Source organism: Herpailurus yagouaroundi, unplaced genomic scaffold (assembly GCF_014898765.1).
Source record: "Herpailurus yagouaroundi ecotype Mexico unplaced genomic scaffold, PumYag 250, whole genome shotgun sequence".
Classification (NCBI taxonomy): Eukaryota; Metazoa; Chordata; class Mammalia; order Carnivora; family Felidae; genus Herpailurus; species Herpailurus yagouaroundi.
In genome coordinates, this window is record NW_024412467.1 from 26,360,691 (window position 1) to 26,386,258 (window position 25,568).

The 25,568-nt window shown below is 39.6% G+C and overlaps 1 protein-coding gene across 5 annotated transcripts in view; it reads right to left on the bottom strand.

The window, feature by feature from the left end:
• The window catches only part of DUSP22 (dual specificity phosphatase 22), a 71,999-nt gene that overhangs the window by 28,529 nt on the left and 17,902 nt on the right, over positions 1-25,568 (bottom strand). For all 5 annotated transcript variants that reach the window (XM_040460633.1, XM_040460634.1, XM_040460636.1 and 2 more), the window contains one exon: positions 20,412-20,494. In XM_040460633.1, the coding sequence (XP_040316567.1) occupies positions 20,412-20,494 (83 nt within the window). The remainder of the gene's footprint in view (positions 1-20,411; positions 20,495-25,568) is intronic.

Sequence of the window (25,568 nt, forward strand, 5' to 3'; positions counted from 1 at the left end):
GTGACTGGAAAGTACTTCACTTCCTTTAGGTGTTCCGTGAGTGGGGTCACATTCCCCTTTTTGGTGCCTAATGCAAAAAAGAAAAGGATACTGGCCCTATAAAGCAGGAGAAAACTGCACGAAGATGGCAAAGGATATCCTTCCCTCCATGCCCACAGATGATGAGGAGGTGACTTTCAGCCATGCTAGGCCCCTCACCCTCACTAACTGGGATGGGCATGTGGCAGCTACAGCTTCCCATCTGTGAAGCTCTAAGGAGGAACAAAGTAGCTCTCAGCCACAAGTTTGGGGATCCCCTACTCTTAAGGAAGGACAGAAAAAATATAAAACACAAGATCATATTCTCTCAAAAACAGAACAATAACCTACCTTGGCACATAGTAAACACTCACTAAATATCTGTTGAACAAGGTGAAAATCAATTAACATGAAGATCATACTATAATAATACTACAAGTGAGAAAAATATTGTAAAGTGACCGTGCCTTAACCTGGTGACCACTAAAACAAGGGAGCTGAACTTTTAGCTATGCCATGGAAGGGCATGCTCCCTGCACAAGCTCCAGACATCAGTCTCCTGCCTGTCCACACAGTGAACAAACTATGCAAATACTATAAAGAAAGGAGTCAAAACTGTCAAAAAGGTTCAGCTGCTCACCACCCAAGAACATCTATTTATCTTGGCTTAGTCATTAACAAAGCACGAAAAGTGTCTCTCTTAGAGGCCACAGACTGCAGAACATGAAGTACCTGAAAAAAGCCTTCAGATGCCTGCACATGTGTACAATTCATGGCAGTTAATTACTAATTCAGAAAGCAGCAAGAGTGCTGACACCATTAAGGAACTCAGTGCTACAAGAAGGCTGGATAGACTTAAAATTATCCTAGTATTAATAGAACCCCCACGAAAGACCATTCTCTAATGTTGAGGTCAGACAGAGAAAAGGGGCATGATGTGTTTAGATAAATTATGGAAAGCATAGCAAACAAAACAAAGTAATAAAAATCTTATTCTAGAACAAAATTCTAGAACAATCTGAAAAATTCATAAGTAATAAAAATAACACAGAGGGGACGTGGGTGGGAGGATGGGTAAAATAGGAGAAGTGGATTAAAAGTACATTTATAATAAGTACTGAGTAATGTGTATAGAATTCTTGAATCACTATATTATATACCTAAAACTAATATGACACTGTATGTTAACTATAAAGGAATAAAAAAAATAACAGTAATGTTTTCATTAGTATAGCACTTACTGTGTGATATTTACTCCTACTCCTACATATTACCTCTAAAGCTAAAAAAAAAATAAATAAAACTAAAGTTTATTATCTTTGAAATAAAATTATTAAATAAATAAAAATTCAGTATTTTTCATAATGTTTTAAAAAAGTGTTTGGTGGAAAGCCAATTACCATTAAACTTTTATGAAGTTACTAAGCATCAAGTTGCAGATTTTCAAGTTAGGTACCTGGCTCAAGAATACAAAAACAGTTCAGTTAAGGGAAAGGGGCTCAGTATATGCTTTAAGACTGTCATGATTTCTAGGAGGTACAAAGAAAGAGCAGATAATTTCTTTTGACTACATGGCATTTTGAATGGCTTAACACATCCTGCGAACGCTATTAATACTGATAAGATGGGGACTAGAGGGAGGAAGAATGCAAAGAATTAAGAAAAATCCTCATATTTACACTGACCACATACATATTGAATATTCATAACAAGCAACACATCAATTAATATTACATAGTATGGAAAAAAACATTAGGAAAATACAGGAAAGAGGTTACATTTCAATGGGATCATCCAAAGAAAGCTTTTTGGGTAAAGCTTTTGTGTTAGGTTTTGAAAGACACCGTAGACATCAATTGACTGAAAAGAAAGTTTAGAAAGTATTCCAGAATATTCTTTTTGAGCAAAGTTTAAAGCTTTCTAAGTCCATATTCTCAAAAGTTCTAATATTTTTCTGTTTTCTGTTTCAACAAGCATAGTAACCACCAAAAGTAAGGTTTTTGCCTTTCTTTGGGGCTGAAACTAAAGATTACACTTAAAACGATACATAGACAAGTACTTGGAAAGCAGGGCCAAGATTCTGATTTCAGGACTAGTAAGAGATCAAACTCTCGCTTGTTTCAAGTACAATTTCTAAAATTCACTGTTCTTTTGTTTCTGAAACATATGAGGCTTTTGAAGAACCTAGCTGACATTCTACTTTTCTAAAGAAAGATCAAGCCCTTCAGAATCTGTTCTCTCTTTCCCAGGAAAACTAATAAAAACCAGTTATAGAATATAACTATTTTCTGTAAGGACTTATTCACAAACTAAGAGGAAACATAATAGGAAATGAAGTTCACTAAGGGGCCAGAATCAGGAAATCCATGTGATGGAAAAGTTATTTTAGCTGCTAATAAAAATGACCTTATTAGAAACCCTGGTTTCTTATCTTATCCCATCCAAATACTAGTAGCAATATGGAGTTGTCCTCTGAAGGAGATGACAGTTTTTTCTTTGACAATCACATTTACAAGATATCAGGGTGGCACACTGATATCGGTCTCTGTAATTCTTACACACAGAACTCTATTAACACTGATCATCTAACACCCATGACTGAATTGAGCAAAATAAGTTGGGGGCCCTATTAAGACCTAATTTCACCCAATTATCAAAAAATCTGACTCCAATAAAGAAACAAAATTTTAAAAGATTTAAGTTTAGATTGTACCACACCTGATCAGAAGAGCACAGTTTGTACACCACTGTGAAAAACAAAGGTCTCTCCCACTCGAGAAAGTCACATTCTGCTTTTTTTTATTGTAATAAAATATACATAAAATTTACCATTTTAACCATTTTAAATGGTTCAGTGGCATCATGTATATTCACATTCTCATCACCACCATCCATCTCTAGAACTTTTTATCTTCCCAAATGGAAACTCTATGTCTATTAAACACTAACTCCCCATTAACCCTTCCCCCAGTCCTTTCCACTCTCTTTCCATCTCTATGAATTTGACTGCTTCTGCACTTTCATATAAACCTAAAGTAAACTCTGAAAAAATTAGTCTAGCCACACTAGGAAGGTCACAGACCCAAGAGATGGCAATTGCTGACTTGAAATTGTTTTCAGATGCACACAGGTTTGACAACCTTATTCTCCTTTATAAAGCCACCTCTTCACAGAGTGTCTCACTCGAGAGAAAGCATATGAAGATTTTCATCTAGTTTGTGTATGTGGATGCCAAACCCAGTAGCTGGCACACACATTTTGAATATTATTTCTCCTCAATTTAATAATTTTCACATGGCCAATAGCATTTTAAGGGCAAAAAGTAGAATACAAAATTATATCCACAGAAAGATTACATATGGAAAAACTCATGTATGTCTGTGGACTAAGAACTGGAAGTCGGCATAAAAAAAACATGAACAGATAAGGTCCGGGGATGAGATTCTCAGCCATCTCTCTTTTTGTTTGTACCATAACCAAAATCTCATAGGAATTACTGTAGAAAATCACCACAGAAAATAAATGCAATCCTTTTGTTGTGCTATATAATAAATGTTTTGAGTCTAGATTCTAAACTGAAGGTGCATTTTCTTCAGGCACCCATTTGCCACTGATTCTTCCTGCACCAGCTAAATTTAGGAAACACTACTACAAATAACAACTTCCAAGAACTCTGTGGTACTTGATGGGGTGGGGAGGGGTGGGAAGGTCAGAGTGGAGAAACAAGATTTAGCCCTTGGTTTGATTTTGTGAGAAAAAATGCAAATGAGAAACCTCCAACACCTGTTGGCTTCTTTCAGGTTAGTCAAAAAACGACATACATCTGACTCGTCAGATCAACCGATGAGGACCCAAATGCTTATTTTTGCTCGAGCTATTTCAATGAAGGCTAAAGTGGGCATAGTCAGCACATCACACATAGTGAGCCAACATGGGTGGGTTATGGGAAGGTAGTGAGGGAGATTCATGCCAGCTCTAACCCACCACTGAAAGCCATTTTCTGTGATTTCAGTTGTGTCTGAGCACTGCTGATGTACCCAGTGTGACTCATGAAAACTCTCCAAACCAAGTAATTCTGCAGTATTACTTAACGAATGTTAATGATAAATGACCATATCAAAAAATTACCATGACTGAAAATGGATGCTTGTAAATCAGGAGAAATCATCAGTAGATATTTTAGGAGCATTCTCTAATACCACTTGTAAAAGACACAAAGATAAATTTTTATCCGATCATATACCTCAGCTGCTAAAACACATTCAGTGGCTCCTTACTATATCTGCAAAGTAAAGAAGATCCACAAAATCCTTCAGTACTTCTCTACAACTTACCTCCTAAGCTCACCTCCCCCAGCTCACCAAACTCCAGGTATCTGGGCTGCTTGAGAGTCTCTCCAAATGTTCTGTACTTTCCTGCCCACTTCTCCCCAGGCTTCCTTCTTCTCTCCAGTATTTTTTTTTTTTTTCATATCTGGAATACCTTTCTCTTTCAGGACTCCTCCCAGGGGTACTTCCTTAGTGGAACCTCCCCTCATGTAACCTACCAGCCGCATGCCCAGAACCTTCCCTGACATCATCTCCCTCCACCTCAGGCTGACTCCACCTCCCTGTTCCAAGTGCCCTGACAACACACAACATGGCTGGCACACAGGCATCAAGACCACAGAATAGAGGACCATAACTGTCTTATGAATGGTCTCTCCCAATAGACCCTAAATTCTTTTTAAATGCCTAATCCTATCTTAGTCATCTTTCTTTCGGTATCCCAGTACCCTTCTCTTCAAAGACCATCAATAATGGTTGCTAAGTGAAGGAAGAAATGCATGGGAAAGAAGATCCATTTTTACAATTTTAATTCTAAAATAAGTCAGTCAGAGAAAGACAGATATCATATGTTTTCACTCATATGTGGATCTTGAGAAACTTAACAGAAGACCATGGGGAAGGGAAGGGGAAAAAAATTAGTTACAAACAGAGAGGGAGGGAAGCAAACCATAACAGACTCTTAAATACAGAGAACAAACTGAGGGTTGATGGGTGGTGGGGGAGAGGGGAAAGTGGGTGATGGGCATTGAGGAGGGCACTTGTTGGGATGAGTACTGGGTGTTGTATGTAAGCCAATTTGACAATAAATTATATTTAAAAAATTACTAGAATGGCCCATATATGTCCTTGAGCACTGCCCTAGGCTGGCCAGAGGCACTTGCAGTTGGCTCCAAAGTCATGACCCAGTGCAGACAGGCCAGGCACAAATGGTCTTTAAGGTCTAGGTCTCCATATTTAGTTTACTACATGCTCTAAATGGTCTCAGCAGAATCTTGTGAACAGTATCACTAACAATGGGAAATAATAACTAAGGTGAGGGCAGGCAAAATGCTCAGATATCTTCAGGACTGCATTAAATTGGGGAATAAATGGCCCCAGGCTTTAGACCCAACACAGGCTCCTGGATGATGCTGGCAGGATTTGCAAACAGGCCTGTGTTTATTGGGACACAGTCATGCCTGTTCATCTATACATTGTCAATAGCTCCTTTCATGGTACAGGAGACAGTACTGTACTGTAACAGGAAACTTAGGGCCCACAGAGCTCAAAATATTTACTATCTGGCCCTTGATAAAAATGTGTGCCGAGCCCTGGTCTAGTCAATGACATTTCACAGTCATTTTCATGGTTTCAAGTTCATCTTGCATGTCAAATTTTTCTTCTATATTTAAATGATATCCGATACAGAATAGCACCTTCTTTAAAAAAAAAAAAAACGTTTATTTAATTTTGAGAGGTGGGGAGTGAACGTGGCAGGGACAGAGAGAGGGAGGCAGAGGATCCAAAGCAGGCTTGCACTGACAGCAGAGAGCCCAATGCAAGCTTGAATTCATGAACTGCGAGATCATGACCTGAGCTGAAGATGGATGCTTAACCAACTGAGCCACCCAGGTGCTCCTGATACAGCACAGCACCTTCTTAGAATTGCAATATTCTAAATCATTAGTTGTGCTCAGTTCTCTTCTTTCTCTGAAAAAGAGGGGGACAGAGGAATCTTCCTCTAATATAGGACATTTTTAACAAAGAAATTAGATGCAATATGTGAAGCACACTAAGTGCTGCTAGTAGGTGCTCAATAACTGGAAAAGGCAAGTTTGTTGTCAGTCATCTCTATCTTGATTGCAGCCTCAGGTTGCCAGCAAATTCAGTGTCACACAGACCAGGCTTCAGAATGCTGTTAGCAGACAGCTCACTAGAACCAGTGGGAAGAGCCACATTCACTCTTGTTTGTCTACTAGGCCTAGATGAGCACACCTGCCTGAGTCATCCTCACCTTTTCAGCAAGAAGGTGACTGTTTCCCTTCTTAAATACATCTCTCTACTCAGGGAGGAACATAGCGTTGTTTCAAACATTATTTGTGTCCTATTTTGGAGATTACTAAACAAATGAGTTCTCAGACTCTCTCACTTATGATAGAATAATAAATTCACTGAAGACTGAGTTACTGACTTTGTAGATTGCCACTTGTCTTCAGTCTTGGATACAATCTGCAGCTTTGAAAAAGCTAAGAAGCTTTTTCTAAAGAGCACTCAGTCTCTTGGGCCTAACATCACCTCCTCTATGTGGGATCAGACCTCGAAGTGGTTTGTTTCAAGAATGAAAACAAGCAGGTTTCATTCTTGAAACAAAACTGACCAGGGGCGCCTGGGTGGCGCAGTCGGTTAAGCGTCCGACTTCAGCCAGGTCACGATCTCGCGGTCCGTGAGTTCAAGCCCCGCGTCGGGCTCTGGGCTGATGGCTCAGAGCCTGGAGCCTGTTTCCGATTCTGTGTCTCCCTCTCTCTCTGCCCCTCCCCCGTTCATGCTCTGTCTCTCTCTGTCCCAAAAATAAATAAAAAACGTTGAAAAAAATTAAAAAAAAAAAGAAACAAAACTGACCCTATGAGCTGTCCAGTCGTACCTGGGTAGGGGTAATGTTTATGACATGCAAAGGCTACAGGTGGTAAAGGCCAGTGCACGAGCCACACAAGAAGGGCCATGGAACTCAGAACAGTGAGAAAGAGCTATGGGCTGGAAGGGTAGAGAGGAATAGGGCAGAGAACAGAACCTGTCCCATTTCTCCTGAATATAAAGAAGAGTATCCCTCTACAATGAAGGTAAATGTGGATTAGAGACTGCATTAAATTTCTGTTTCATGGAACATTCATGTACAACAGATAAGGGGTGTCCTATTACCCAAACATAATGGGGGAGTGCATTTTCCTTGCTCTGTTTTAAGGATTGGCTGGTCAATGTTCCATGGCCTTCCTTTGAAAGGGCAGCATTTTACCAAATCTTCCCTCCCCCACTGCTGCCATTGAAAGCAATCTGATGGGCTATTTTTATTTTGACAGCTGCATCCTCTTGCACTAGGCACAGAAGGAAGTCCCAGGCCACTTTTGTTAGAGCCCATATAGGACTCACAAGGAGAGATCAAGCACTGGCCACCAAGGAGGTTAAAGGTCCCTCCTTCATTGGGGTCAGCAGGACCTCAGGATTACTGTTTGGGACTATTCAACCACAATGCCACCACACATACAGAAGCAACAGCAAGAGAGGTTTCCATTGGAAAAGCTGGCTAGCCTCAGTGTAAAGGAACATTTAAAAAAAACAAATACTTAGAAATGTTATTCTTTGTTAGCTATGACATAATTTTTGTTATTTTTTAAAAGAAGTTTATTCATTTATTTTGGGAGAGAGAGAGAGAGAGAGGGAGAGAATGAACATGTGTGTGCATGCATGCATGAGCGGGGCTGGAGCAGAGAGAGGGAGAGATGTGGGACTCCATCTCATTACTGTGAGATCATGACCTGAGCTGAAATCAAGAGTCAGACACTTAACCGACTGATGCCCCGATCAGATGCCCTGATAATTTTTGTTCTTTAGGGCATAGTATCAGAGCATTCTATAATGCAGCTTAAATTAATCATTTATAGTAGCTTTGAAATTACCTTCTGCTTGGGTAGCTGTGGGGATGGTCTCCTTGACAAGGTATTTCACTAAATAGGTAAAGTCAAGTTGGACCAGTTCCACCATTTCGAAGCCCCAACTGCTTTAAATCTGTAAATTCTGAGATGATTTCTAAACTACTCTGCTTAAGAATAGTTTCCATGGTTCAATTTGAGGTCTGGGATCAGCTCTGTTTGTCTGTGATGCCTTACCCCATGCTCACACAATATCAGAAAAGCTGTCTCTTTGCAGCCATTTAAAGGGTAAAGGCATAGCCTGATGGCAGCTTTCCCATGTCCTCTCCATTCTCTGGAAGCTGGCTATGGTTCTCACCAAAGGAATCTTATGGATCATTTCCTTTTAGTTGGGAAAAATCTGAGAAGCAAATAAGTATGTCCATATTGGCCCTCAAGAGAAGAAGGCTCTAATTCAGATCTTGGATGCATCTACTACTTTTCCCTCACCAGTGCTATAAGCAGGTATGGCTTGACTAGCTCAAACTTTCACCATGTATTTCATTTGCTTTCCCATTAGAAAAGCAGGTAAGAGCTAGCTGAAGATGCTTCTAAGTAATGCATGTTGAAACTCAACATCTGTACTAGTTGTGGTGATAACTGAAAGGAGAAATAATTTCTCAATTCAAACCCAGGGTTTGACACAATTCTCTGCCCCAGCATACACATAAAGGTCTGTAAAACATCTCAGGAGTCAGACCACAGAGAGGGGGAAACATTTCAAAGAGTAGTATGGGCATGACCTGTCCACTTAGCCTGAACTGAGATGATGACTCTTAGCTAGGTGCCATTGGTTTACTTTTGGGCTTTTAAAGTCAGTTTGGATCACTTCCCTTGCAGCTGTGGCAGGCACAAGGTCCACCTGCAGTGCCTACCAGCAATGAATTACTAGGAGCACCTAAAAATGGCAAATTTGCTTAAACCAGTCTTCAGTAAACCAGACTACATTTAAATATTTTTTATCTTATGGCTGAAAACAATAGTGCCTACAGAGCCATTATACCCTGATTTGGGTCTTAATCAACCAACCAACCAACCAACCAACCAACCAATATAACCTTTAACTCCTCATTCCAATTTCTGACTACAGACTCAAAGGCCCCTCACCCAAGGAGCCTGCAATTTGTCCAATTCTCTTGGGCTAGACATCCTCTGCCATTACCACTACGATGCTCAGATTTCCTGAAGGTCTGCCAGCTACATGCTGTGCTGTCCTAACCTGGAACCAAAAACATATTTCCTTATGAGGATACTTACTTTGGTTGTATCTTCCAAATTAAGCTGCTCTTCCCTTTTAAACTCCTTAGTAAAATTGGGCCCTATTAAAAGCTTTCCAGAGTTTGCTCCTATGTCACTTGTTCTGCCTTCTAGTGCTAGCATCTAGCACAACCATGCACAAGAATTTCTTGTTAAGGGTTGATGGCCAAAGAACTGCAGAACTGCATTATATCTGCACCAGAGCTCTTTTCTCTCTAACCCCTCTGTGCTCTGGGGTGCCCCTAAAGAGTACCTCAAGGACTGTACTCAAAAAAGTTGAGACTAACTAGCACCCATCAAGGGGTGTGAATTTAGGAATAATAATCAAGATTCATCTACCTCACCTGACACGTGACTGATGGGAGCATGTGTTTATATGCTCTCAATGTTATTAACACCACATAAAAGTCAGACGCTTCCATGCTCCCAGGATTCTGTTCATTCTCTAGCCTCCTATTCATCCTGTTGAAGCATTTTCTTGCATGGTTTTATTCCATCTCAATGGCTTAGCTACAAGTCTACAATGATGATGCTAAACCTTCATCTCCAGCCTAGATCTCTCTCCTGAGCCCTGGACATATATTTCTAGTCATTTGGGAATATCACATGAACATTTCACCCAGAACTTATCTTGCTGCTTCTTCAATTCCAGCTCTGCCTCCCCGAATGCTCACATCCATCCATTGGTGGTACATCTGTCTTTTAGCCCATCATGCTGTGGCCTCAGACATCCCTAGCTTCTCCCTTGCTTCACTCCCCATATCTATTTATAAACAATTCTTAGAAATGGCTTTCTGTATTTTGAAGCCATTTTATGAAGTACCTACAAGTTCATGGCTGTTAAAATTTCTTGACAGATTGTTCCTTTTTTTCATTTATATAGTTCCTCCTTAATCCAATTTTATTCTTTTGCTTTCAATTCTATTTTGTCTGATAAAAATATTGCTATGCCACATTTCTTTTGGTTCATTTACACTGAAAAATCTTTGCTCATCCTTTGATTTTTAACCTTGCTGTGTCACGTTGTGGAAATGACTCTTCCACTTCTACAGAAAAATCCACTCTCAGTATCCCAGTTCAAACCATCACCTTTTCTGACCAGGATTACTGTAAGAGCTTCCTAAAGTTTCCTTGATATCCATCACCCTCACTCATCCCATTCCCTAGTCAATACCCTGGAAAAGGAACATGAATGTGTCACCTGACTTGGTTCATAAATCTTTGCTGAGTCTCTGCTTCACAGATAAAGCTCAGACTCCTCAACTTGACAAATAAAAACTTTCCAATCTGCTCTGAGCCTGCCTCTGCAGCCTGGCCACTCTGCCCTGATGAGCCTTTCACAAGTCACAGAACATGACTTGCCTTTGCACATCTGGTGCCTCTGCATGCCTAGAGAAATCTCATTCCCCCACCCTGTCTGTGTTCACCATCAGTACCTAAAAAACTTTTGTTATCTCTTGAGACCACACCAAATTGTCAACTCCTTGGCAAATCATGGCTGACCTGGCTGGGTTAGCCATTTTCTCAAGTTCCCCAGAGTCCCTCACCTCTGTTATGCATTCACAACTTTGCACTGTTACAAGGATTTCTGTGCCTGTCTCTTCTTAATGCTGGGCCCCATCTTACTTCTTTGTATTTTATCCCCAATCCTTGTTACAAGGTAAGTAAACATCTGCTGAATCTGAGGGAATAACTCCTAATTTAGCCAAAAGGAGAACTGAGTATGGCCCCACCCTTACCCCACCATGTTGACCACCCTCTCCACTCTATAATCAGCCAATCTCCACACATCTCTTATGGCTCCAGGGCTTATTTCCCCCTTCCTGACCAGTCCGGAAGGGCTGCGAAGGGCTGCTCCTAGTCGAGACATACCTCCCCACTGAACCAAACCATACTGGTTCTACAAGGTTGCCTCAACACCCCTCTTTACAAAGTCTTCCCCAAACTTCCCATCCCATGAGTCTGAATATTTTGCATAAATAGACAAAATTTCTACCATGTGCTTCAGCATTTATAGGCAATTTATGTAGTTGTATCAATGCATACTATCACTCCAGCTGAAGCACACAGGGGAGACCACAAGTTACATACTTCTCCTGAGACCTTGGTTTGGAGATATTGACAGATCAATGGGATATATTCCCCATTGAAGAAAAGGAGGGATGCAAACAAGGCAAGCCCACTTCAGAAACACTCAACACACAGTGTGCTCAGTACTTGAACACACAGGGGATTCAGGACAGGAAGGACAAAAAAGGGCACTCAGCAAGAAATACCAAAAAAACTGGGACTTGATTTAGAGAAAAGTTTAGGAAGAGTGCTTTGTAAAAGTCTTCAGTTATGTGGAGAGGCTGGACAATATATATGAGTACTAAAGAGAAGGTTTACATCTGAAATGCAGGGTGCTCTAGAAAGCCAGAGAAAAGAAAGGTTAACATAGATCTGTTTCACTTAAGGACAAAAAAGCTCCGTTTCCTCTCTAGAAGAAATAAAGATTTCAAGCCCCTTTTAGTCCATTCATGCTGGAATTCTGGTTTTATAACTCCATTTGCAAGTGAGCTTGTCACAGAGGGGTCAGCAGCCAGATGGAACTTTCTTACGCACTTGACTGCCCACACACACGGAACTCAGATACAGCTTGATTCAAGAAAGAGCGATTACTAGACAGTTTTCGATACCTACCATAATCATTTCTATTTGAGTCATTTCTATTTAAGTCTGGGGTTGGCTTCAAACAAATTTACCTCAACACATGAAAGCTGCTGCAAGCCTTTGGTATGGTAGGTGCCACTGATACTTGGGTGGCATCAAAGACTTTCCTAGAGAGGTGAAAACAATGGGGGTTCACTGGAAACAACTGTCAATCTGAAAACCATGGTCAAACAATGATTTGTTTTCAAAGGCCCAGGACCTCATTAGCAATTTGATAGTGTGAAGGTTCTGCAAGGCCAATAAACTAACTAAAATCATCCACATTGGATACACTGGCCAATCTACATAGGAAATCTCACCCAATGCTTCAAGCTGCACTAGGGGATTTGTGAATCTTAAGAAAGGACATAAATTCATTTAACTGAAACAATCAAATAGAAGTTAATTGATACCAAAAATAAAATCTAGACAGTTGAAAGGTTTGTCTCGGGCTACCTTCTCCCTTTCAAGATTAAGATAACTGAAATGAATGGTTTATATCCCCTGATCATGGACAACAAGGATGTAATGTGTCTGATGTCCAACATGCACACATGAATCCATAGGGAACACTTTTACCACAGAACCCATTCTGGCCAAGCCTCAATATCCACTTGTCACTACTACAGAGACCAGGGGTATGGCCACCCACCTGCCTGCCTCCCTTCCCTACCTTTCTTCATTCAAAAAGAAACTATGAAGAGACTCCCACTGTGAAAAAAATAAAACTAGACACAAAAGTGAAATTCATCCTTCCTACCCTCTTTTCCCATCCTACACCACTTACCATTCTGAAGAATCTGGCACGGTCCTTCCAAACCCTTACCTGTACATTTACATGCATATAAATGTACACACAGAAATATATAATTGATATTTAATTTTATATAAATGGGATTATATTGTAGATATTATTTTACAACTTGCTTATTTTGCTTAACAATTAACTTTTTCCTGTGTATACCTATAAACCTTTCTCTTTTTGAATTGCTGCAGAGTATTTCTTAACATGGTTGTATCATAATTGATTACTATCCTTCTGCTGAATGTGTGGGTTGGCTCCAATTTTTTGCCATTGCAAACAGAGCTGCAGTGAACATCGTTGCCCATACCTCTGTGAGTACAAGATAAAACATGTGGCTTTCATTAATTACCTATCCTCCTAGGGGAAATGTGTCCTATAGCTCCTGTGACTTGAAGGTCATGGGCAGGGTGGGCCCTTGGGTCCTGAAAACTGAGGACCAACATGGATACCAGGTAGAAAGGCAGAGCTGGGGGTGACACCCTGCAAGTGTGCTTATGTGGCTGCCAAAGGAAGACCACGGGCAATGAGGATCTTCCTCATGAGCCAGAACACAAGCCCCTATGCTTGAATGTTCTCTCAGCTTTTCATGATCTGGCTATTAAGTCCTTGAAGTCTGAGACAATGCCTCAACCAACTCTGCCTGTACTTCAAGCATACTGCCTTGGGTATGGCAAACCTTCTAATTGATCACTCACTGTCTGTGTCTTAAAATGTACTTTCCCCTTGTAGGACAAAGCTTCTAATGCAAACCAAAGGTGGCTAAAGGATCCCTAAGAGATCAATCAGAACATCATAGGAGTATCACAGGGAATTCTTGGTTATAATAACTTAGCAAAAGATAATTCTGAACTAGAGTCCATAAGAACTCCATAAAACAGTACATCTACTTTTGCTATCACTTACTGACAAGTGAGGAACACAACAAACAAACCACATAAATGAGGCTACACTGCATTAAACAGATCCTCTGGCTTCACTTATAACTCATGGTTAATAAATCATTCTTGGCACAGCTCTTCTTTCACACCTCTCAATGAACTACAAATGATCAAAGACCTGATTTCCCACTTTGGAATGGAGTTGAAAATGCATGTGGCTCTCAGTTCATCAGTAAGTGTCTGCATAGGGACTCCTGTGTACCAGACCCAGGTTGAGTACTGGAGACACCAAAGAAATCTCAGTGTAGTACTTGTCTGCAGTAGGCCTGAAGCCAGCTGAGGAGCCTGGACACAGTAAAGAGTTAGATATCAAACAGAGATTAAATAGCCATTTGATAGACTACAGAGGCTGTCACAGAGTGTATACAATTCACAACCCAGCTCAGAGTATAAACTACAAATATTACAGAAAAAAGGGAAGAAGTCCTGAGGTTGGAGGAAACTGGGAGTGTCCTTCTCAGAAGGAGAGCTGGGGCCAAGCTGTGAGGAAGGGTAGGGCTTGAGCAGGCAATAGCGTAGAAGAAAGAAGAGCATATAGAAGTTTCTTAAACTTTAAATGCCACTTAACACCTTGTTTCTGGTTTGATTTACACTTGGGAAACCAACTTAACTTTTGAGGTAGTGAAATGAGGAGGGTCACCAGAGAGACATGTAGCAGACAACCAAGGTACATCAAGGAGCCCCTCAGTCTGCCAACACCACTGTCCAAGTAGACTGAATATCTCACCTTGGTGAGAGTTTCCTCAAAGTAAGTGGGTAATGAAGACAGCAGTACAGACATATAGATAACAATAAGTATCAGAACCAGAAGATGTGGCCAACTATAAACAAAACTAACAAAATGAAATTGTGAGCATGGGCACCTCAAAAAATGTCTTTAGTGTTAAAGGAAATATAAAACAGAACCACCAAGAATAAATGTCTTTTATGAAAACATCTTATTCTTAAAAAAAAAAAAAAAACCCTTAAGTGGTTCAAAGTATAAAAGCCAAAACTTAAAATGGAAAGAATACATATCCATGCTGAACTCAAGCTCAAAAAACCTACCTGGTATACATAAAATACCCTGGTTTGACTATATGTATATAAACCACTGTTTTTTTTCTAGTTAATCCTAAAATATAAATCATTTAAAAATTAAAATTATTTGGAGGGTTAGTTCAGCAAAGGAATGAGAATACTTTTTAAAGCATTTTTGTTAATAGCAAAAAATAGTTTTGTTTCCTGCAGGTGCTCTGGTTAAGTACACAGAATGAAAAATGAAACAACCTCTGAAATTTTTACATTAGAAAGATAGAGTTCTGTTTCTTTTTTCAGGGGAAGGGAGAAATCTTTCATTGCTCAATATTACTTCCTTAGCACCTACAAACAATATGGGGTTCCTGATATGAAAAAAACACCATCTTTGTGACAGGAGTTTTCACTACCCCTCAAATCTAGAGCAATCAGTAGACACTGAAGACACAGCTCACTGATAAGGAAACACTCCAGAAAAAGCAATCAACTCCCCAACCAAGTCCTACACGTAGAAATAGACAAAGGGGTTTTTCCGCCTTCAATATTTAAATTACAGGTCTGGACTTAACTTCTGTTTGAAATTAATGAATGTGGCAATGATTTTCCCCCTGGCCCTGCCACTTGCTAACAGGTGATGTGAGCAAGTCACCAGGTCTGATTATGCTATGAAGGAACCAGAACACTGCCATCCACCTTGCTGGGCTCTCAGTCTTTTTGGAGGATTGAAAGAGATTGGTACGACTGTCATGGAATCAGAGCTCTACCAAAAGTCATGTCTTGGGACTACCAGCTTCCTCCTGGCTGCAATGCAACAGACCAGATTTTTCAAATTCTTATCATCTTCAAAAACCCAGTCAAATGCCTGGTCAACTGCAAATGTCTCCAGATTCATGTGGCAGAGGAAAAACCTTGTTCTCTGATCTTCATTGGCCTCTGTTCCTACTTGATTCCTAGTACTAAGGGCCTACCCTGAGCCAGAGCTTTTCCTCCACTGGACTTAATTATTACTGGTATTTATAAAATACCCATAATATATATCTTGTTTACACTCTAAGGGCTTCATTGGGGAAAATACTGGGATTAATTCCTTCTGTTATCTCCAGCATCTGTCCCAGGGCCTGGCATGTAGCAGGAGTTGAATCAATCAGTCAATCAATCAATCAATCACTCCCTGCCTTCAAAGGCAAGAACGGTTTGGAAAAGAAACTCAACAGTGTGAGGACAGCATTCACAGCAAATAAAACAAAAAAAAATTGCCAATTAAAAGTAATGAAGAATAGAACTCTGTGCTGGTGGCAGTATTGGAAAACAGGAACTTTCATACATTGCCAGTAAAGGCACAAATGGTATAACCCTTTCCAAAGCATATGTGGCAATATCTACTAATATTGCTTGCAGATTCAGAAGCATCAGTCCTGCAAGGAGAGGAGCAAGGCAGTAAGGCACTCTGGGGAAATCTCTGGCTTGGAAAAGAAGATCCAGGTTCCTATTAAGCTACACAGACCAACTATGGGATTGTGGGCAAGTCCCTTCATGTCTCCGAACTTTAGCTTCTTTGTCTACACAATGTAGAATCAAAGTAAGTGATCTCTGGGACCCTGTTCATCTGGGATTCCTATGTCAAACACAGGAAAAAGTAGGCATATAAATGGAGTCAGAGCTCTTCAGAATTGTAGATGTTAATTTAGGGCTGACTCAAGTGAATATATAGGCCCCCAAGTTTCTACTGTTTCTTAGAATCATCATCCCAGAAAAATCTACTCCTCAGATACTCTTCTGGAGAAAAAGAAATTGGGGCTTTGGACCTCTTTATCTTGGCTGACCACATTGCCTCATGGTTCAAAAGATAAATAAACCTTGTCTCATCCACTGAAGAAGCACCAAAGACCACCTGGTTTTACTAGATGACCAGAGGTGAGGTGAGGCCCAGCCCCTCCACCCTGAGAACAGCACCTTTTATTCTTTCATTTCTTTTCTGCCTTTGGATTGTTAGAAAGAGTACAACACCTTAACATTATATTGGGAAACCCTTCTAAAAAGTACCTAAATAATAGAGAATCACATCTAATTTAACTGAAATCAACCAAATCACAAGTTCCTTAAAAGTCTTTCCTAAAGTAAAATCAATAAATGCATAACTAAAGATGTCTTTAGCATATTCATGAGGCTTTTCATGGCAGATGCACCAGAATGGTCACTGGTCAGGTGTTACAACAGGTTACAAATCATTATGACCACGGAAGATGTAACAAGCACTAAAACTATGCAATCTTCCATCCTACCAATATTAGGTTCTCACAACAATCTATATTAAGGCAGCCCCATTTGGTAATAAGATCGGGTTTAGCACCCTTTCCCTGATCACAGTCACCTTAGCTTACTAGCTGTGTAAGCATCCCTCTGAACAAGTGCTCACCCAGAAAGCTCACCCTGGAGTCTAATGGCCAGCAGACCCCTTTCCTGAGTCCTCCTCAATCTAAATGTCCATGACTCTATACAGCAGAAAATAGTGCCATGGGATGTTATTAGATAGTGTGTTACATAAGCAGGTGCGCGCGCGCACACACACACACACACACACACACACACACACTGGTTCCCTGTTTAGAAAGATTGGTAAGTGTGTATCTTCAATGCAGAACTTGAGAGCTTTTAATAAATATGTGGATCTTCCAGAGGAGCCAATAGTGTGCTAAATTCCCTAAACTTCTTTATTTTTTGCAAAGTATCACATCCCAGGGCTATTGCTCAACAATCTACCCTTTTAGAATCTTCACAAAGCCCTTGACCTATGAGCTCTGTACTAGAAACCATATTGCACAATATGACTACCCTCTTTCACTTAGCTTCCATTACAATAAGATCATACGTAAGATTATAAAAGCCTTTGATACTTGATGCTAAGCACCAAATGCTTTTAAACCCATTCAAATATTTGTTGGAAATGAATGAAAGAAGTATTTACAGTGTAGTGGCTACATGGCAGCAGGGCTTGGAAACTCCTGCATGGAATTAGTAGCACTGAAACCCTTCCGATTTTCAATAATAACAACCTTGCCACTCCCAGACCAGCTCCAGACTAGTGTTGCCCAGAGTAAGTTAGGGGCCATTCAATAAACATGCATGGCTTTGAAGATTTCAGATCACGAAGGAGGTCCCAGCTGTCTCGTCTCCTATGCCTTATCCCTTCACCTTATATTAGGGCTTCTTACCAGTTTGGGGTTCAACTTATTGCAGTTGCTTGGCTCTGCACACAACCTGCCCTCTCACTTTCATCCCTGCTCTACTTCTCTCCAATGATTAAGGCTAGAATAACACAGAGCTGCTGAAGAATAAAATCCATCCCTCAATTTACCAACTCCAAACAATTTCCCTGATTCATCTCAGGCTGGGTAAGATCATGGCTTCTGGAACTGAATTTACAATTTAAGACACAAGAGTCCCTTTATGCACCAGGCAGAGAGCTAAACAAAGTTCTGCAACTTCTGGGACCCTAGTGAATCTCCTGTATCCCAGTAACTTAATGTGAGCACATGAGTTGAAATAACTTTTGGTGACTGAGTCTTCCCACTTGTACTGAGAGACTACTGTTTTAATTTTTTTTATAGGAATGTATTTATTAATTACCTGTGAAGTTAAAACTGAACAAAATAAGAGGAGAAACATTAAAGTATATTATGCTATAAAATGATGGTCTAACTCTTAATGAATATTAAATCACAGGAAAGTACTTATTATCAAGCTGAGGTAAATAACAGCATTCAAAGACTACAATAGGATGTCGCTAAATACAAGCCACCTCTAAAGAAAAGGCACAGAATTTCTTTTTTTTTTTTTTTCCCAAGCCAGTCCTTATAGACTGAGGTAAGGGAATGAAAAAGAATACTGATGGGGAAACACAGTTTTCCCACAGCTCTGAGGTTTTTACACAAAGAGTGTCTCTTTATATTGGGTTATAATCCAACCTGTTTTACTTTCTAGCCCTTTGTTTCCCACATGTAATGTGGGGGAGATTGGACAAAAAAGGTCCAGAGCTTTTTTATTTCTAATGTGCAGGTCTTGGTTCTGGACAGAAGTTACAATGTGAACAGATTTAAGGGCCGTGTTCACGCATGGCAATGTGTTCCATTATATGGAGTATAAAGTAGTGAGGCAGGCCCGGAGGATGAGAGTGGAAAGAACATCTATGTAATTTATTAAAATAAAGGAAACCTCAAGCCTCATCTTGTGATTTAAGAGGAAGTCAATCGTGACCAGTTTGTGTTTAACTTATTATCTTGACCATAGCTTGGCTATATTTTAAATATAAAACTATTGTTGACAGATGAAGAAACAGAGTAGCTATTTTCAAAGGAACTGTTAATCTCCAAAAAATGATGTGCTGTTGTTTTGTTTTCAATAAAATCATGCTGCAACACAAATTATAGCACCTTAACAAAAAACCAGAGCTGAAACAACAGAAGGAAGTATGAACTCACAGATCTGGAGAAGTGAACAGAGGTTTGTTCACCATCAATGGTTCTCTGGTACTATAACATTTAATAGAATTACTTATTATACCATGTTCTCATGTCTTTACACTAACTGAAATCTGGCAGCTCTAATTGATAAGGAAAATAAATTTAAAATAAAAGGTATGTTACCTGCTCTTACATAATGTGAATTTAAATGAAAACAGCTTGAACTAGGATTATTTCTTCCAGAACAAGTAACCCCTCCCCTTCCAATACCCCATCCTAAAATAGAAGAACACCTATGGGTCACAACCACACATGTATTATTTTCTAAAAAAAAAAAGAAGGTAACTTGGGCTCTGTCAAGGCTAAAAAATAGAAGTAGATTTTCCTCCTGGCCAACAGCTCAAACCATCCATTAGGGTAAAATTGAAGATGTGAAGGTGCTTTTGGAATTAGTGTACAGGCAGACACACCCTGTTTACTCGAAAACCTAAGCCATAACAAGAGCTTCTACACTGATAGTCCCTGTACCAGAAGCCCTGGAAAATCTCCAGTGACAATTTATCTTCCATTGTCTTTTGTCCTTAAATGTAAATGGTAGATAATTGAGCTCAAATGGGAAAAAAAAAAAAATCAGGAAATGAGCAGGCTGAATTTTTTTGGATTCTAAAGCTAAGGATAATATTGAAAACATAGCAAACAGGGGCGCCTGGGTGGCTCAGTCGGTTGAGCGTCTGACTTCAGCTCAGGTCATGATCTCACGGTTCATGAGTTTGAGCCCCACTTCAGGCTATGTGCTGACAGCTCAGAGTCTGGAGCCTGCTTCAGATTCTATGTCTCTCTCTCTCTGCCCCTCCCCCGCTTGCTTGCGCACACATGCTCTCTCTCTCAAAAATAAATAAACATTTAAAAAAAAATTTTTTTTAAAGAATGCAAATGAGTTTTAAATGTCTTTAACATCTAGAGGTAAATGCGGCATCAACTTATTCTTTGGTATTTAGCGAAGAAAGCCAAGCTAGCAATGTAGCAGGAGTATAATCAGAAAAAGAATACATTCTTCTGCCATGCCACAGACAGGGCATAGACACAAATATGGCCTGGAAACAAAATTAATATGCCCACAGGTACACAACATGAATAGGGCACATGGAGTCAGAGAGAAGGTAGTTGCCTTCACTAATGTCCTATGCACTCCCAGGAAACACAAATAAAGATAAATGCACGTAGCTCTCCCTTACCTCCAACATAGGCCTGGCACTATCGTGGACAGACAGAATATGTGTCACCTTGTTCTTGCTCAATTGCTCTGCATCTCTGGCATCTGTCATAGAAGAAAGAACATGGAGCATTTTATTCTTCTCTGCAAATGAATTAATCCTAAAGTTTAGCCAGGAAAAAATACAATATGACCTGCATATTTCTTTCTTGAAACTTCATAATTGGCCATACCCAATCTAGAATAATCTATATCTAAGAAAATTTAGGAATTGCTTTAATGTATTTTGCAGATAACTAAACTTATTTGTGATTGGCAGATTTTTTTGATACAAAGTGGTCACCTAAAACTTGAAATATATTTAGATTTATGTAGATTTATATTTATATTTAGAATCATGTAATCATGATTGTTGCTGTTTAAGGGAAGTGAAACTATGAGGTCATTTCATAGTTGCCATTTGTTAAATTGTAGACCCTCAGGTTGGTCTTATATGAAATATTAACTATAAAGTTGTTTAATATGTATTAATATTAAAAAATTACCTCTTAATAATTAATAATCTAAGTTACAATCAAATACAAAAGAGCCACTCACTATGTAACATATAGGAATCTGCTAGGGATGACTTTACCCTGATGTTAAAGGCAGGGATGGGTTTAAATGCAGATAAGACTGTGTTTTACACCTACAATTCACTTCAGGGTCAAAGTAAAAATGGAACATTTTCTGGAAATCTCAAACAGAATTGTCCATAAGTTACCAGTTGGTTATTAAATTATTTGCGTATGAAACTAGGGAAACACCAAATTACATTCTCTTCTAATGCTCCTATCTAATGCTGTAGAAGAAAGACTGAATGAATATCCTCAAGTTGGAACCCTTCTGCTAACCTACAAAACGGGTCCACCAAGAAACAGCTCCCCCTATGCCCATGTCCTGACCTGGGACAAGCTTTTTTAAATGACACAGGGTAAAATGATAGAAAGTTAAAAAAGACTGAAAGCCAAATGTTTTTCATGTTTCTGGAAAATATTAATGATATGGGAAAATGCTTTGGATATAATGTTAAGCAGAGTGTAAATGCAGGTACCAAACAATAAGTAGAATATGAGCTCAATTTATAAAAGCATGATAAAGACAAACACATATATGGAAAAATTGCTACAAGGAATTAGCTCTAATACTGATAATCTTGAAAATATGGAATTACTGTGTTTTAATATTTTTTTATATTTTTTTGTTTTTTGGGGTTTTTTTGGTATACTCAACATAACTGGTTCTGAAAACTTAACATGTCTATGAACTATCTGGGGGGCTTGTTCGGGGCTCCAATTTAGTTCAAGGTCTATGGCAAGGCTGAAGAATCTGCAGTTTTCATAAGCCTTGATGATTATGTAGAGACTGAAACACTTTCATAAACATTTTGTACTTTCATAAACATGCACCACTTTATAAAGTCAGAAAAGAAATCTTTAAAAGTAATACTAAAATGCTGGTTTTAAGGTTTTCTTCATCAATCAACCATCTCCAGTTTCAAATTCAGATTTACACAGCAGCCATCTACACCAAACATAGGGGGATTCAATTCCAAACACCATCCCCCACTTTGCCCCCAACTATCGCAAGTTTTGGCATCAGTGAGTTTGGATTAAATAGGAACTAGAATCATTTAGGATCTCACTGGCAGTCAGCTTCCACATTCTCACCAACATGCAATTTTTCCAATCACCACCAGTATGTATGTTTTAGCCAGTGGTAAAGCAAGATCAAGCTAGAGCTTTGGGTGCTCACAGAAGAGCCCAGACAAGGTGGGACAATACAGGGTGGGACAATACAGAGCAGCTGGTGGAGTGCTTCAAAGCAGCCTCCTGACACTCTAGGGCAGGATCTTCTGGATTCTGATTCTGTCCAGAATTTGAATTTTAAATATTTGTTTAAATATACTTTTTCCTTTTTTAAAAAAATAGCTTTCCTTGAGATAATTTACATGCTACAAATTCACCCTTTTAAAGTATATGATTCAATGGTTTTTAGTATATTCAGAGTTTTTGAACCATCACTGCAATCTAACTTTTTTTAGACATTTTTTTAAAGTTTATTTCTTTGTTTTGAGAGAAAGTGAATAAGAGCAGGGGAGGGGCAAAGAGGGAGAGAGAGAATCCCAAGCAGGCTCCTCACTGACGACACAGAGCCTGATGCAGGGCTCAAACTCATAAGCTGTGAGGTCATGACCCGAGCCAAATCAAGAGTCGGACACTTAACCAACTAAGCCACCCAGGTGCCTCTGCAATCTAACTTTAAAACATTTTCATTACCTCATAAATATACTTTTATAACACAAATTAAAATAAACAAAAAATGTAGTTTGGTAATAAAAGTATGCTGTTTTGAATACAGAGAACCACTTGATACCACATATGAGACAACAGATTGTTGGGCTCTAAAGAAAGGAGAAGCAACTCTTAGACAATAATGTTCCTTTTGTTTTGTGCTTTCTGTTTTATTATAGTGCCGTCTGTACTGATAACACCACTCTGGGATTACCTTATTCCATAAGCACATGCTCTAACTATTTGAGAGTACATAAAGTGCCTAACCAATACTTTTGGATGATGACATCGGAACTCTTACTCTTTAGGACTACAAATTATTGATGGTTCTGGATGACTACTTACAACCATAGGCACTGTGGTAACAAGCTGTGAATGCAGCTGTAAGACATGACCATGGGGTTATCAGCCCACTCACATGCATATGAAGTTTCACACCAGCTCTCCTTGGGCACAAAATCAAAAGAGTGGAACTTAGTCCTTTGCTGCTCAAACCACAGTCTGTCAAGCAGCAGCATGGCATCACCTGGGAACCTGCTGGAAATGCAGACTCCCAGGCCCACTACCTAACTACATGATCAGAACATGCATCTGAATAAGAACCCCAGAAGACTGTGTGCCCTGTACATATGGAGCTTTGCAGGGCCTCCAGGGAGTGAGCTATGACTTGGTGCCAATGATGTCCCTTCCCCACTGTAGCATGCCATTTTAATGCCATTTCTAAGCCAGAAAACAACTCACAGACACTTGCAATCACAAATGTAACATTATTAATGCAATAGCATTAATAATGCCAACTGGATGATTACAAGTTAGAATTCCCATGGAAAAAAATCTAGAAGAATATACACTGACCATGGTTACCCTGGGATGTAGAGTTTGGGGAAGTTTTCACTCTATTTAACATATTTCTATCATATTTGGATTTTTAAAGTTTTTATTTTATTTTGACTGATGAGCCTACATTACTTTTATAATCAGGAAAAGAAAACTTAAAAAAAACACTAGTCACAAAATTCAACATAAATTACATTAATAAGTAAAACAGTCAATCCTTCATTGGTAAAACAGCTAACTGTGTTCTTTTCCTCTCTCTCTCTCAACATCTCCCCTGACCCCTGGACTCTTGCCCACTCTTGCTACCTGCTTCTGTTTACCCCCCTGAGGCTTCATGTGGACTTCAGAAGAAGCAAATGTCATTTTTACATAGTGGGAGCACTGAAATAGAAACACCTACCTGATCTTTCTCCTTTGCTGTTACACATTCCCTCAGCAGAAGATCCCATCTATCACTGGTAAGACCTTGCTAAGGGAACATGTGGATTCCTGAAAGATGCTGTCTTCAAAAGGTAAAGTGGCAGCCACATGCTTCCTTAAGGAAGGGGAATTAGTGCTCTAGATCTTATACTGATACAGAAGATGAACAGGGGTAACCAGTCCTAAGATGTGAAAAATGCCAGAGTGGCCATGGGAAATAAGCTAGTCCATCAAAGTCAAGCAGAATTGTCTCTAATTGTCTTTGATTTTATTTAAAAATTAACAAAAATATATTGGAAGAAGCACTAGAAAATAACACCATTATCACAAGCACTCTAGAGAAACAGACATTTGGCAGGAAAGAACTTCTTTGATAATGCCTTTCCAATACTCAGAGTACCTGCTACACTGATTTGTGGACTCAAAAGCATGGCCATGCAGGATGAGTGAGCGAAGGGGAGAGCGAAGGTCTCTGTTTTAAAAGGGCCCAATTCCCTCTGCTCTGACCCTGATCCCCAAGCCATGTTCTGAGTCGTTTCCCAAACAACTTTTGCCTTCCAAGTTGAGAATCTGCTCAGTGGTGGGTAAGTGATTCTGATCTGTTTTGTAGTTCTACTTCCCACTGTGAAATTTAATGAATTCTAGAGTTACAAATTATTGTATGTCACAATAACTTCTAGAGTTATAAATTAGCTGTTAGTGAGTTCAACTTTTAAGTGGATACATTTCCAACCTGGGCTGAGGGCCAAAATGGGGCAGTTCCTACCTATTCCCTTCTTTACTAAATGTGGGCTCTAACATTTATTGGTGTTGACCTTGGGCAAGTTTTTCTATGCCTCACTTTTGTCACCTTTAAAGTGGGAAAATGGTTAGAGTACCACCTCAAAGGGCTGCTGGAAATACTAAATGATATGCTTAGAATAGTGTTTGGCTGACATGTAGTAAATGTCATCATTGCCATCATTATTATTATCATTAGGACCAGATTAAGTTTCAAGGCTGCAGTATGGGCTTCAATCTCCATTACCACTGAATGTTTCCAAGTACATGCTTATTTCGAAGACATCTGAATTCCACTGGGAACCATGGCCACTCTCACTGGCAGACGCAGAACAAAGGCTCTGAGACCTCAAGCATGTCTCTATGTACATAACCAGCACACACATAAGGTGTGAGCTTATTTCCCACATTTCTAGAAGTTTGTGGACACCTTCAAACAAGGACATGTCCTCTGTCAGTTCACATCCACTTTGGGATCTGCCAAATTGTAAAGCAGCAGATAACCCTAGCCTCTTGTCCTGGAGCTCCTCGTCAAGCTTCCACTCCTGCCTTCCCTCTTAGCTTCTAGGCAGAGCCAGCTTTCAGCAAAGACACCTCAACTGAGAGAACCTCATCAAAGACCAGACTCCAGAAGCTGGGTTGGTTTGTGGGTTTTTCTCTAGGTAGAAAAATCACCAGGTGTTGGAAAACCATTTGTGATTCCTTGCAAAGTTAAAAAAGAAAAAGGAGGACGTTTCTGGGTGACATGTAAAGGATCACACTGGAAGGAAGGAAGGAAGGAAGGAAGGAAGGAAGGAAGGAAGGAAGGA